The sequence below is a fragment of the Pongo abelii genome, chromosome 10, assembly GCF_028885655.2.
Source record: "Pongo abelii isolate AG06213 chromosome 10, NHGRI_mPonAbe1-v2.0_pri, whole genome shotgun sequence".
Taxonomy (NCBI): Eukaryota; Metazoa; Chordata; class Mammalia; order Primates; family Hominidae; genus Pongo; species Pongo abelii.
Window position 1 is genome coordinate 48470982 of NC_071995.2, and position 13321 is coordinate 48484302.

Below are 13321 nucleotides of genomic sequence, written 5' to 3' on the forward strand. Positions count from 1 at the left end.
TCTACCCATTTTGAGGAGACCCTCAAAAGCCCCTGAGAACTTTTAGTAATTTCTCTAAAAACATCAAATCAGGCTGGGCACTGTGGCTCATGCCTGTAATCCCAGCACATTGGGAGGCCGAGGCAGGAGGATCACCTGAGGTCAGGAGTTCAAGACCAGCCTGGCCAACATGGTGAAACTCCCTCTCTACTAAAAATACAAAATTAGCCATGCATGGTGGTGTACTTGGGAGGCTGAGGCAGGAGAATTGATCGAACCTGGGAGACAGAGGTTGCAGTGAGCCGAGATCACGTCACTGCACTCCATCCTGGGTGACAGAGGCGAGACTCCATCTAAAAGAAAAAACAAACAAACATCAAATCAGTTGTTTATGAGAGGCAAGTGACATGATTTTTTTACTGCTTAATACTAAAGATGATTTCTTTGTCTTCCTATTTTTTCTGTTTTAGGGGAAACAATAGTAAATGTCTTAGACTTTAAGAAGGATGCTGGGCTGTGGCACGGCATGTTTGCGGTAAGCTACTCAGATTTAAGGCCCTTAGTATAAATTGTGCTTGAGATAAGGCCAGCATGCTGTGTAACTGGAGCATCTCTCAGTGCTTGTTTGAAATTTAAATCCCCAAAAGGTCAGTAATATTTTCCAGAGGCTATATAACCTTTCCACTGGACAATGTTTTGAATGACTGCCATGCATAAGCTACATGCTGCAACTGAAGAAGAGTAACAAGGTAGATGGGGTTCTTCCCATCAGAGAGGAACAGGTAGCATACTATGGGTGTTAGAAAAAGGTGACTTCCTTCCAGGTCTGGGCTTCAAGGCAGTTTTTATGGAAGAAGTGACAGCTGAGTTGGACTTTGAAAAATAGGTAAGCTTTAGACATACAGAAATTTTTGTAAGGGGATATAGAGGTAGAGAGAGGGGACATTTCAAGTGGCAAAACTACTATATGTAACATACCATGTAGGTGGAGAGAGAAAAAAAATACAAGGTTACCTGAATTGTAAAGGACTTCAGAGAGCCTCTAGTCCCACTTTCTTGATACTGCAGGAGCTGGGTAATGATTCATTTCCCTCATGGGAAATGAATCATGAGGGAAGAGGAGGTGGATCCCTTTTCACCCAGAACCCTCGAAATCTTCAGTAAATTTACTTTCTAGCTCTTTTCTGAAACCTTTCCCATTTTCTTCTTTATCAGAAGTTAAAAACCCTTTTGAGGAGGTAAGAAGAATCTCTTCTCTGTGATACCAAGTGCACGATAGGGACATGTGTGAAGAATTGAGTTATAAACACCAGCCTTTTCCTGAAACCAAAAGTTTCTCACCAGAGCTAGAAACTTGGAGAGAGAAAACAGTATCTTGCAGTAGTATCTTGGTTTCTTTGGGCAAATTAGAGAGTGAGCAAAATGGCTAATCTCAATACGAAGGCTTGGTTATTCTACCAGGCTGGGTCTCTTTGGGGACAGGGTGTCTTGGGTATGCTTGATTAGAGTGGCAGGAGAGACCCTAAATTGCATGACCCCTCAACACCTTCAGCTTTATCTAACAAAAAAAAATTAACAGGTGTAGGCAGGACCTCCTGTAAGAAACAGGGACATTTTGATTTCTTGCTTTGTGATGCCCAGCTGGCCCCTTTGTGGCATGTGGCAAGTACGAACATGATAAAAGCATTAAGTGGGTTGGAGGGCAGTTTGGCAGTGTCTGTTAACATTTTAAAAGCATATACCACAGCCGGGCACTGTGACTTAGGCCTGTAATCCCAGCACCTTGAGAGGCCAAGGCAGGCGAATTACCTGAGGCCAGGAGCTCAAGACCAGCTGGGCCAACATGGTGAAATCCCAACTCTACTAACAATACAAAAATTAGCTGGACATGGTGGCACACACCTGTAATCCCTGCTACTCAGGAGGCTGTGCAGGAGAATTGTTTGAACCCAGGAGGCAGAGGTTGCAGTGAGCGGAGATCGCACCACTGTACTCTAGCCTGGGCAACAGAGCAAGACTCTGTCTCAGATAAATAAATAAATACATACATACATACATACATACATACATACATGCATGCATACACCAGTCCTGGCTACCCTGGAGGCTGAGGCAAGAGAATCACTTGAGTTCAGGAATTGGAGGCCAGCCTGGGCAACATAGTGAAACCCCTGTCTCTTTTTTTTTTTTTTTTTTTTTTTAAAAAGCATATCCCATATGACAGCAGTACTACATATCCGTATAGGGAAATACTTGCACAAGCCCAGGGAAGGAAATAGGAATGTGCTCCTTGAAACATTTTTTGTAGTAGCAAAAAATTGTCATTAATAGGGAAATGCCTAAATAATTGTGATATAGCCAAACAATGGAATACTATGCCGCAGTTCAAAAAGAATTATGTAGATCTCTTGTACTGATATGCATAGACTTAGCTCTAAAACAATTTAAATGAAAAAAACAAGTTACAGATATATGTATAATATGATGTCTTTTATGTTAAAAATACTTATATATTTCTATGGGAACAAATATCTATGAAAATGCATTGAAAAAAGATTGGAAGGATGTCTGTCAAATTTGTAACTGATTATCTCTGGCGAGGAGAGGAGGGAACCAGGTTTGAGGGTAGGTATTAAAGGAACTTCAATCTTATATTTAATATTTAAGATGGTTTTCAAAAAGTGTGTATTTGAGTATTACTTGTATAATTAAAATTGCTAACAAAATATCAGCTCAATTTTAAAATACTAAGTATGTATTTTATATTGATTACTTTTCTTCTTTCTTTGTTTTTCAGAATGTAATGAATAAGATGCACACAATTAGCGTACCCTACTCTGTTATGAAAACCTGTCCTCTCTCTTGGGTCCAAAGAGTACATGCTCACAAAGGTAGTCACCCGCAGCATCTGAGCTTTAATTATGTGACTGTCTGAATTAAGATTTCAGGGATTTCAGAGATTTTCAAATTGCCCTTGTTAGAAACATTTCTGTGCTCCTGTCCCTTAACAAATTGTAGAGTTTAGTTACTACAGAATTAGGTACCTTGCGTGTTCATCTCACTGATGTCCTCTCTTAAGCATTGAGATGAATTTTTTCCAAATGCAAGCCTTGAATTAGATTTGAGTGTCTTGGTATTCACAATTTCCTTGGCTGGGATACTGTGACCTGCCTAGAGGGTCTCAGTGAACAAACAATTGTAGGTCCAGTCAGTTGTCTAAATGTGATAATTTCTGCCTCTGGGCTATTGGCACAATCTCTTTGAAACCGTTTTTTTCTCCAAGCAAATATCATGATTCCCCAAATAACTAAAAATGTCTTTATTATGGTATATTACATATGTCCCAAATTTATTGTGTATGTTAACTTCATCCCTTTTGAATTTATAGCCAAGGTAGCTTTAGTAAAATGTCGGGACTTGCACTGGGCTATGATGGCACATCGGGACCAAAGAGACGTGAGCTTGAGTTCCCTCCGAATGTTAATTGTGACTGATGGAGCTAACCCCTGTGAGTATTTCTGCGTTGTGGATCTGGGAATATCCTGTGTTTTGATAGATTAGGGTTTTTTGCCCTGTACTAAGATATAATTTACATACTGAAAAACTCACTCATTTAAGGTGTGTAATTCAGTGGTTTTGGTATATTCATGAGTTGTGCAACCATCATTGCAATCTAAGTTTAGACATTTTCATCACCCAAAAAGAAACCACATACCCATTATCAGTCACTCCCCATTTTTCCCCCTGCCCCAGCCCTAGACGACTGCTAATCTATTGCCTGTCTCTCTAGATTTGCCTATTCTGAACATTTCTTATAAATGCAGTCATACAGTATGTGGTCTTTGTGATGGGCTTCTTTTTCTTAGCATGTTTTCAATGTTCATCCGTGTTGTAGTATCTGTCAGTACTTCTGCATTCCTTGTTACTACCAGGAAATCGTCCATTGTATAGTTACACCACATTGTATTTACTCATTCATCTTTTGATGGATCTATAAGCTTTTAAGTCATTCTTTTTTGCTCATTCATGTATAACCTCTTTCTGTCATGTAACTGGGTATTCCTGTGTTACCTGCTTTTCTCTACAAGTCCCCAAATCTGGATCCTTCACACAGTAGAATCAGGTAGAGCACTACGCTGTTTGTCATAAGTGGACTTTTGTTAGTAGTCACATTGATCATCATAGTTTAAAACACAGACATGGGCTTGACCTTAATATCATATAGAAGGTGGAGCTAAGCCAATATTAAATTGCACTGGCTGTGACAGTTCCTCAGGAAGAGTTGCTAAATTATAAACTGGCTGCATATTGCCTGCAGTGTTATCTCTGATACTGATTTGTCAGTTTCATAGGAGCAGCCTTATTCCAAGATGTAGCTTTAAATAGTGTCAGTGACCTTTTATGGGCTGGATGAGCATTAACTTGTCCTTGAAATATATCAAACCATCTCACAGGGACAGTAAAATATTTGTGTGGAATTAACAATATACAATATGAGTTCTCATGAGAAATAAGTATGTCAGCTTTCTATTCTTTACCATTTTCCTGCAGTAATGAAAATCACAGTTTCAGCTTCAGGTTGATCTGTTCCAACTCCTTAGGGTCCGTGTCATCCTGTGATGCCTTCCTGAGTCTGTTCCAAAGCCATGGACTGAAGCCTGAGGCCATCTGTCCGTGCGCCACGTCTGCTGAAGCTATGACTGTAGCAATCCGCAGGTACTGTTTAAGATGTCAGATGCTCTTGATGTATGTTACAACTTGGATGAAATGTGCAGTATTTACCAGGTGATGACAAAGGGATGTTAACTACTTTTCTAAGTAGTTTCAAGCATCTCATTTTTCCCACTCTTGCTCAAAGTGTATGCAGTAAACTGAAAAATTTAATTGATACCATTTCGTATTTGTGAATTAGCTCTTTTTCTGTGCCATTTTGCTCTTCGGAATCCATAGCACCTTAGATTAGAAACAGACTGTTCTTGATTGTAGCTTAAGTATGGATAGTATATCTATAGTATATTCAAGACTATTATGTATGTAAGTATCAGTGAATGTGTGTGTGTGTATATAGATATACTTTTTTTTTTTTTAAGATAGGATCTCTCTTTGTCACCCAGTGGCATGATTATGGCTCACTGCAGCCTCAACCTCCTGGGCTCAAACAGTCCTCCTGCCTCAACTTCCTGAGTAGCTAGGACTACAGGCGTGTACCACCACGCCTGGCTAATTTTTAAATTTTTTTGTAGAGATAGGTTCTTGTTATGTTGCCCAGGCTGGTCTCAAATTACTGGCTTTGAGCAGTCCACCTTCCTTGGCCTCCCAAAGTGCTGGGATTGCAAGCATGAGCCACCAAGCCTGGCCCAGTAAGCAATATTTGATGATGATAATAAATGACCATGTTGCTGGTTTATGTGTTTACTACACTACATTTTTTTTAAATTTAATTTTTTAGAGATGGGGTCTTGCTCTGTTATCCAGGCTGGAGCACAGTGACATGATCATAGCTCATTGTAGCCTCAACCTCCCAGGCTCAGATGGTTCTCCCACCTTAGCCTTCCAAGTAGCTGAGACTACAGGCATGTGCCATCATACCCAGCTAGTTTTTGTATTTTTTGTAGAGATGGAGTCCCACTGTGTTGCCCAGGCTGGTCTTGAACTCCTGGCCTCAAGCAATCCTCCTGCCACAGCGGTTGCTGGGATCACAGGTGTGAGACACCACACCCAGCTCTAATTTGGCATATTTTTGGGAGAGAAAATGGAGAATTTTTTTTGGTATTGTAGCCAGAGGAAATTTGTCTTCCTGTGTATTCGTATTTTTCCCTTGATGTTATTTCATTCACCAAACTTGATGGGTTCTTCTTTTCAGGCCTGGAGTTCCAGGAGCCCCTTTGCCAGGAAGAGCCATTCTCTCAATGAATGGATTGAGCTATGGGGTAATACGGGTCAATACTGAAGATAAAAATTCAGCACTGACGGTCCAGGATGTGGGGCATGTAATGCCTGGTGGTGAGTCGCAAGGAGCACCATTTGGTTTTTCATAAAGATTTGTCATCAGAGATAATAAAGCCTGATAAAATACAGAATCCCAAACGAGGAACCCTTAACTCAGTACTTAACTCATTTAATTTCTCAGATTCTCTCTAATAGTTAAGTCATTATAATTACGCTGACCTTCCAGCAGTATTGTATGACTTACCAGTTGTGAATGCTTCAAGTCCATTTCTTTACCTGGAAGGTCAAATACTGAGAGATGTTAAAGTTACCTGGTTTTCACTGTAATTGCCAAGCCATTGGGACTGGCAGAAAATTAGAGCATACTGCTTCCATGAGTGTTTGAGTTTGACCTGCCTAAGGGTAACACCTCATTCATCTAACCTGTTTATTTGGGCTTTGCATTCATCTTTAATATGTCACTGTCTCTACAAGGTTTACATTTCAAATATACCTATGTAGTTTCAGGTTTATGTTTAGCATTCCTGTTAGGTATTTTTACTTAATGCCACTCAGTAAAGGCAGGACCTTCTTGGGTTCACAGGATGAAGCTGTTATTTTACAAAGGTTTTCTAGAATCTTTGTCCTTTAACCTGTATTTTCTGTACGTTAGGGATGATGTGCATTGTGAAACCAGATGGACCTCCCCAGCTCTGCAAAACAGACGAAATTGGAGAAATCTGTGTTAGCTCCAGAACTGGAGGCATGATGTACTTTGGGCTTGCTGGTGTGACAAAAAATACATTTGAGGTACGTGATATTAACATTTCACAGGGAAAATGTTTGGACAGCTCAGGATGTTACGAGGGCAGATGCCCTGGTTGATGGGACATAGCATAACATGTGGTTGAGAGTGTGTACTCTGGAGCTAGACTTGCCTAAGTTCAAATTCTGACTCTGCCAGTCACTAGCTGACCTTGGGTGAGTTGGTTAACCTCTCTATGCCCCAATTTCCTTATCTCTAAAATGTGAGTAATAATTATACCTATGTCATAGGATTGTTGTGAGCAGTAATTGAGTTAATGTTTTATAAAGTGCTTAGAAAGAGCATCTGGCATATAGGAAGTGCTGTTGTGTATCTGTTAGATTTTTAAAAAGGGTAAGATGAGCTGGGCGTGGTAGCTCATGCCTGTAATCCCAGCACCTTTGGAGGTTGAGGCGGGAGGATTGCTGAGGTCAGGAGTTTGAGACCAGCCTAGGCAATGTAGCAAGATCCCATTTCTACCAAAAAATTGAAAAAATTAGCCAGGCATGGTGGTGCACGGCTGTGGTCCCAGCTACTCTAAAGGCTGAGGCAGGAGGTTCCCTTGAGCCCAGGAGTTCAAGCCTGTGGTGAGCTATGATCATGCCACTGCATTCTAGCCTAGGGGACAGAGCAAGACCCTGTCTTAAACACACACACACACAAACACACAAACAACAAAACCAAAAAAAAGGGTAAGAGACCTCACAAAAATTCACTCTGGTGAATTTGCCATGGTTTGAGCTTTGTAAATTCAAATTTAATTTCGAGAGTAAACTCCAATTATGCTCAGTTACTAAATAAAATGAAGACTGTCCTTTCACAGGAGTCAGGTTGCTCATATTATTCAGTCTTTCAGTCAGACAAATATTTTTTGAGCACCTTTTATGTGTGTGGCAATGTTCCAGATGCTTGGGGTGCATCAGAAAACAAAACAAAACTCCTTGTAGAGCTCATGTTCTTGTGGGGCCAGCACATTCTAGCTAGACTCGCACGTGGTTTTCCTGCAGGCACTTCTGCGTGCGAAGCCAGGTTGTAATGGAAACTTTGCCTAGTGAACCTGGAAGTCAGAACAGGGGCGGTTAATCGTCTACATTTAATAATTGGAATTAACCTGTCTCGGGATACATTTTAGGGACAAGAGAAATTCAGGTGTCAGCCACATCCCTCTTCACACAAGACAGAGCTTATATGAGCACTCCCATTTTTCAGTTCTTTGAGCTTCTTTTTCTATAATCTAGACTAGTGATTCCCAGGATGGAAGGTCACAGGCATCTACTGTCCCATTTGAAAATCAGTGCATGTGATTACATACTAACAGATGTAACTTCAGAGAAAGTATCATCTCTGTGATACCATATCTATGCTCTCCATGATGTGGTGCCTGAAAAGGGCTGAGAGCTCCTGGGCTGAGCCTTATCTTTGTGTTTACCCAGCCTAAAATGGTTTATATCACTTACTAAATGTCTTTCTCATCACTATTACTACTGTGCTCTTGCCCAGCCTTCAACAGCTGTGTGTAATTCACCGTGCCAGGAATGGGCATTCATAAGCTCTTCAAGCATGTGTTTACTGCCAGTCTCTTGGTTTACTTTCCTAGGTGATTGATTTACCTCCCTTGAGTGTATATACATTTAACTAATTTAAATCTCACCCTATTTATCTCTGTCACCCAGGCTGGAATACAGTGGCTCAATCATAGCTCACTGCAGCCTTCAACTCCTGGCCTCAGGTGATCTTCTCATCTTGGCCTCCCAAAGTGCAAAGATTACAGGCATGAGCCGTTGCGCCTGTAATTTTTCTTCATTGACTTTTCCTTACTAAAAACAAGAGCCTGAAGCAGTGTTTGAAGATACCGATAATATTTTATTTCATTACCTTTCCTATGAGGCAGTTCACTGGCCAGAATTCTCAGACTTAATACCAAACTGCTAGGTCCATAGTGTTGAAGAAAATTTGAAATCTGCAGTATAAATTTAGTGATAGTGAAGTAGAATAAAAATTGTACCAGAAAAGGACAAAGCTGGTATCTGGGTTTTCCAAATTAAAGTTCCCAATATTTTTCTTACTGGCTTCTTATATTTAAATGCTGAGAGAGTTTACCAGTGTAGTTAACATTTCACTGGAGAAAAGATCTAGGTTTTAAATTTGTTTTGTGGTTTGTTTTTTGTTTGTTTGTTTGTTTTTTAGGTGGGGTCTCACTCTGTCGCCCAGGCAGAGTGCAGTGGCACAATCTCGGCTCACTGCAACCTCTGCCTCCCAGGTTCAAGCAGTTCTCCTGCCTTAGCCTCCCAAGTAGCTGGGATTACAGGTGTGTACCACAACGCCTGGCTAGTTTTTTTGTATTTTTAGTAGAGATGGGGTTTCACCATGTTGGCCAGGCTGGTGTTGAACTCCTGACCTCAGATGATCCACCCTCCTCGGCCTCCCAAAATGCTGGGATTACAGGCGTGAGCCCCCACACTGGGCCAAGATCTAGTATTGACTAGTCAGAAAATAAAAATGTTTTATAGATAATGCTACCAGGGAGAAAAACTTTTGTGACATGTATGATAACAGAGAGTTGATTTTCCATCACTCCCATGTGCTAGCTATTTGAGGCAAGTGAAACTCACTTCTTCATCTGTAAAATGGAAATACTAATGCTGTTTCTATAGGATTAATTTGAGGATTAACTGTAAAGCAAGTAAACCTGTGCCTGGTACTGATAAGCATTTAGTGTTGTCATAATTATTATTTTATATAAAAAATGAATCTTAAAAATTATCCAGATGAGGCTGGGAGCAGTTGCTCATGCCTGTGATCCTAGCACTTTGAGAGGCTGAGGTGGGTGGATCACCTGAGGTCAAGAGTTCAAGACCGGCCGGGCACGGTGACTCACACCTGTAATCCCAGCACTTTGGGAGGCTGAGGCGGGCGGATCACGAGGTCAGGAGATTGAGACCATCCTGTGAATGGTGAAACCCCGTCTCTACTAAAAATACAAAAAATTAGCCAGGTATGATGGCGGGCACCTGTAGTCCCAGCTACTCGGGAGGCTGACACAGGAGAATGGCTTGAACCCGGGAGGTGGAACTTGCAGTGAGCCAAGATTGTGCCACTGCACTCCAGCCTGGGTGACAGAGTGAGACTCTGTCTCAAAAAAAAAAAAAAAAAAGAGTTCAAGACCAGCCTGGCCAACATGATGGTGAAACCTTGTCTACGAAAAATACAAAACTTAGCTGGGTGTGGTGGCGGGCGACTGTAATCCCCACTACTTAGGAGGCTGAGGCAGGAGAATCGCTGGAACCCGGGAGGCGGAGGTTGCAGTGAGTCGAGATTGTACCATTGCACTCCAGCCTGAGCAACAGAGCAAAAAACTCTGTCTTAAAAAAAAAATTATCCGGGTGCTGTGGTTCACACCTATAGTCCCAGCTATTCTGGAGTGTGAGACAGGGGGATCACATGGGCTGAGGAGTTCAAGGCTGTACTGAACCATTATCACACCTGTGACTAGCCACTGCATTCCAGCCTGGGCAACATAGTGAGACCTCATCTCTTAAAAAAAAAAAAAAAAAAAAAAAAAGGAGGGGTGGGGAGCAGCTATCAGGTAGAAAAAATAGGTAAGAGACATGAATAGGCTACTCACAAAAGAAATACAAATGCCCGGCAAACAAAGGAAAAGAAATTCAGACATATTACTTATAAAATGCAATTAAAGCAATAATGGGATCAATGTCTACTGTCTTGAATTTAAAAAAATGTTTTAAGTCTGAGTATGGTGGCTCACTCCTGTAATCCCAACACTTTGGGAAGCCAAGGCAGGAGGATTGTTTGAGGCTAGGAGTTCAATACCTCTGGACAACGTAGCGAGACCCATCTCTACAAACGAATTAAAAATTAGCCAGGCGTGGTAACCGGCACCTGTACTCCCAGCTCCTTGGGAGGCTGAGGTGGGAGGATTGTTTGAGCCTAGGAGTTTGAGGCTGCAGTGAATTATGATTGCACTATTGCGCTCCAGCCTGGGCAACAAAGTGAGACTATATCTCATTAAAAAAAAAAAAAGATTTTTTTTTTTAATAAATTAACAATGGGATATATTTTTCGGTACCAGATTGGCAAAGTTTGGAAAAATGGATAGCATATAGTATTAGCCAGGACATGGGAAAAACCAGACATTCTAATATGGTATTAATGAGTGTAAATGGATACAACAGTTTTATAGGCCAGCCAATTAAAATTGAAAAGACTCATGCCTTTTGTACAGATGCATAAATGAATACAGCAGTATTCATTAAAGCACCTTTATAATAGTGAAAAATTATAATGGCCTATCCAGCTGTAATAGAAGATTGGTTACATTCTAATAGCTACAATTTCCTGAATACTGATTCTGGGTCAGATACCATACTTGTTTCTGCAACTCTTTTTGCATTCCTTAATCTTTACTCCAAGCCTGTGAGAGGCACAGAGTACTCCATTAAATGACTGCAAAACAGAGGCTCAGAAAAATCCAGGCACTTGCCCAAAGTCTATGTTACTAGTAAGTGGCAGAGCCAGAAATTGAATTGACACCAATGACTATGCTGTCCTGTCCCCCATGAAATGGCTAAGTGGGCTAAGTCAACTCTTACTAACTTGGAAGGGTATCTGAGATATATTTCGTGGAAAAGCAAGTTGCAAAAAGTATAATATCTGTTTGAAAAAAAAAAAAAAACTCAGTACATTTATTCATATATACATATATAGTTTTATATATGTTTTTATATATATATATGTATATATATATCTTCTTAAAAGTCCAGAGAGATAAACAATAAATTGTAATTATTTCTTATCTCTAAAGGGATGGAATTACTGGATTCACTATTACATTATTTTTTCACTGAGCATGTATTTTAATAAAACTTTTTAAAAATCACATATACTTTCTAAGAAAAAGCAAAGTTTTTCACTTACTTCATTTTGTCTCTTAGGTAATTCCAGTGAATTCTGCAGGCTCTCCTGTTGGGGATGTGCCATTCATCCGATCAGGATTGCTGGGGTTTGTAGGGCCGGTAAGTGATGCTTTCAGGTTGATTTTGTTACATTTGATCCAAATATTTGCACTTTAATTCACAGAACAGAACAAATTCTGATTAGTCCAAGAGTGTTACAGAACCACTTCGCTTATATTTAAAGCGGTTCTTGTAAGGATGTCATAAAATGAGTTAGTGTTTATCATTTCCACTACCCAAGTTCATTTGACTCCTTCAAACTAAGACATTTTTTATTTTCTTTTTTTCCCCGCTGAAGTCAGAAGACATGATGAGACTTTTTTTTTAATTTTAAGAACTCTTTTCACTTATTCTCAGTATCTCCCTCTGATTTGATTAACATGTTGCAATAAGTTAGAAGAGTGCTGGAAAAAGTTATCTTCAGTAGCAAAGACAAACTATAATACATAGAGTGCAGAGCATTTTCATGTAAATGATTGGCACTATGTGATGTGTAATAGTGAATCCTTTTAGTGAAAACAGTTTGGGCCGGGCGTGGTGGCTCACGCCTGTAATCCCAGCACTTTGGGAGGCCAAGGTGGGTGGATAACCTGAGGTCAGGAGTTTGAGACCAGCCTGGCCAACATGGCAAAACTCTGTGTCTACTAAAAATACAAAAATTAGCTGGGTCTGGTAGCATGTACCTGTAATTCCAGCTACTTGGGAGGCTGAGGCAGGAGAATCGCTTGAACCCAGGAGGTGGAGATCACGCCACTATGCTCCAGCCTGGGCAACAGAGCAAGACTTCATTTCAAAAAACAAAAAAAAAGTTTGTTATTCAGAACACAGTATTTATAGGTACAAGATTAGAGACAATCAGGACATGAAAAGCCTGTTCTCAAAGAGCTCACAGTGAACTTGATGAGCTAGAGGGTGGCAGAGATCTAGGTCATGGAGGGGCTTTGCATGACATCATGGGAAGTAGGATTTTATTTTGTAAGTAATAGTCATTATTCCTAGCTAAGCCCATATCTCTCCATTCATCTCTAATTACCTCCTACCCTCTCTTCTTTTCTACTTAACATCTTCAGTCATATAAGAGATCTAATTTTATTTTATTTCTTCCTTGCCATTTATGGAGGAGCAGGGTGGGTGAGGACATAGATCTAGGAGAATCAACTCTCTACACCTTTGTCTTGACTTTTGCTTCACTTAGCACCAGGAAATTCTCAAAGACCCACCTCCTTTTAGCTTACAGCTCCATGATTGATGTCCAAAATGGAGCTCCAAGCCTTTCATCTGCATTCCAAGAAACAGGGAAAGGTGCAGTCCTCTTCTTTAAAGGAAGATTCCTTGAAGCTGCTGTGCAACACTTTCACTTATTGGTCTGAACTAGTCCTACAGCCACACCTAGCTGCAAGGGAGACTGGAATGCAATCTTTATTTTGGTCAGCCATGCCCAGCTAAAAATTATCCTACTGTGAACGAAATGGAGAAATGGACATTGAAGGAATGGCAGTGACTGTCTCATTCTCTTACCAACACTGTAGCTTTTCAGCCTTTGTTGGAAATGGCTGCTTTTTTCCTGATGTACGGGTTGAACCAGTAGCTTGCTGAGGATATGGGTTATGTCTTACGTGGCCCAGTCACTGTGTAG

At 40.6% G+C, this 13321-nt stretch overlaps 1 protein-coding gene across 7 annotated transcripts in view; it reads left to right on the forward strand.

Moving 5' to 3' along the window:
* DIP2B (disco interacting protein 2 homolog B) overlaps positions 1–13321 on the forward strand; it is a 252440-nt gene that overhangs the window by 194364 nt on the left and 44755 nt on the right. For all 7 annotated transcript variants that reach the window (XM_009247723.3, XM_009247721.3, XM_002823234.4 and 4 more), the window contains 7 exons: positions 450–514; positions 2777–2870; positions 3368–3487; positions 4581–4695; positions 5843–5982; positions 6581–6717; positions 11665–11745. In XM_009247723.3, coding sequence (XP_009245998.2) covers positions 450–514; positions 2777–2870; positions 3368–3487; positions 4581–4695; positions 5843–5982; positions 6581–6717; positions 11665–11745 — 752 coding nt within the window. The remainder of the gene's footprint in view (positions 1–449; positions 515–2776; positions 2871–3367; positions 3488–4580; positions 4696–5842; positions 5983–6580; positions 6718–11664; positions 11746–13321) is intronic.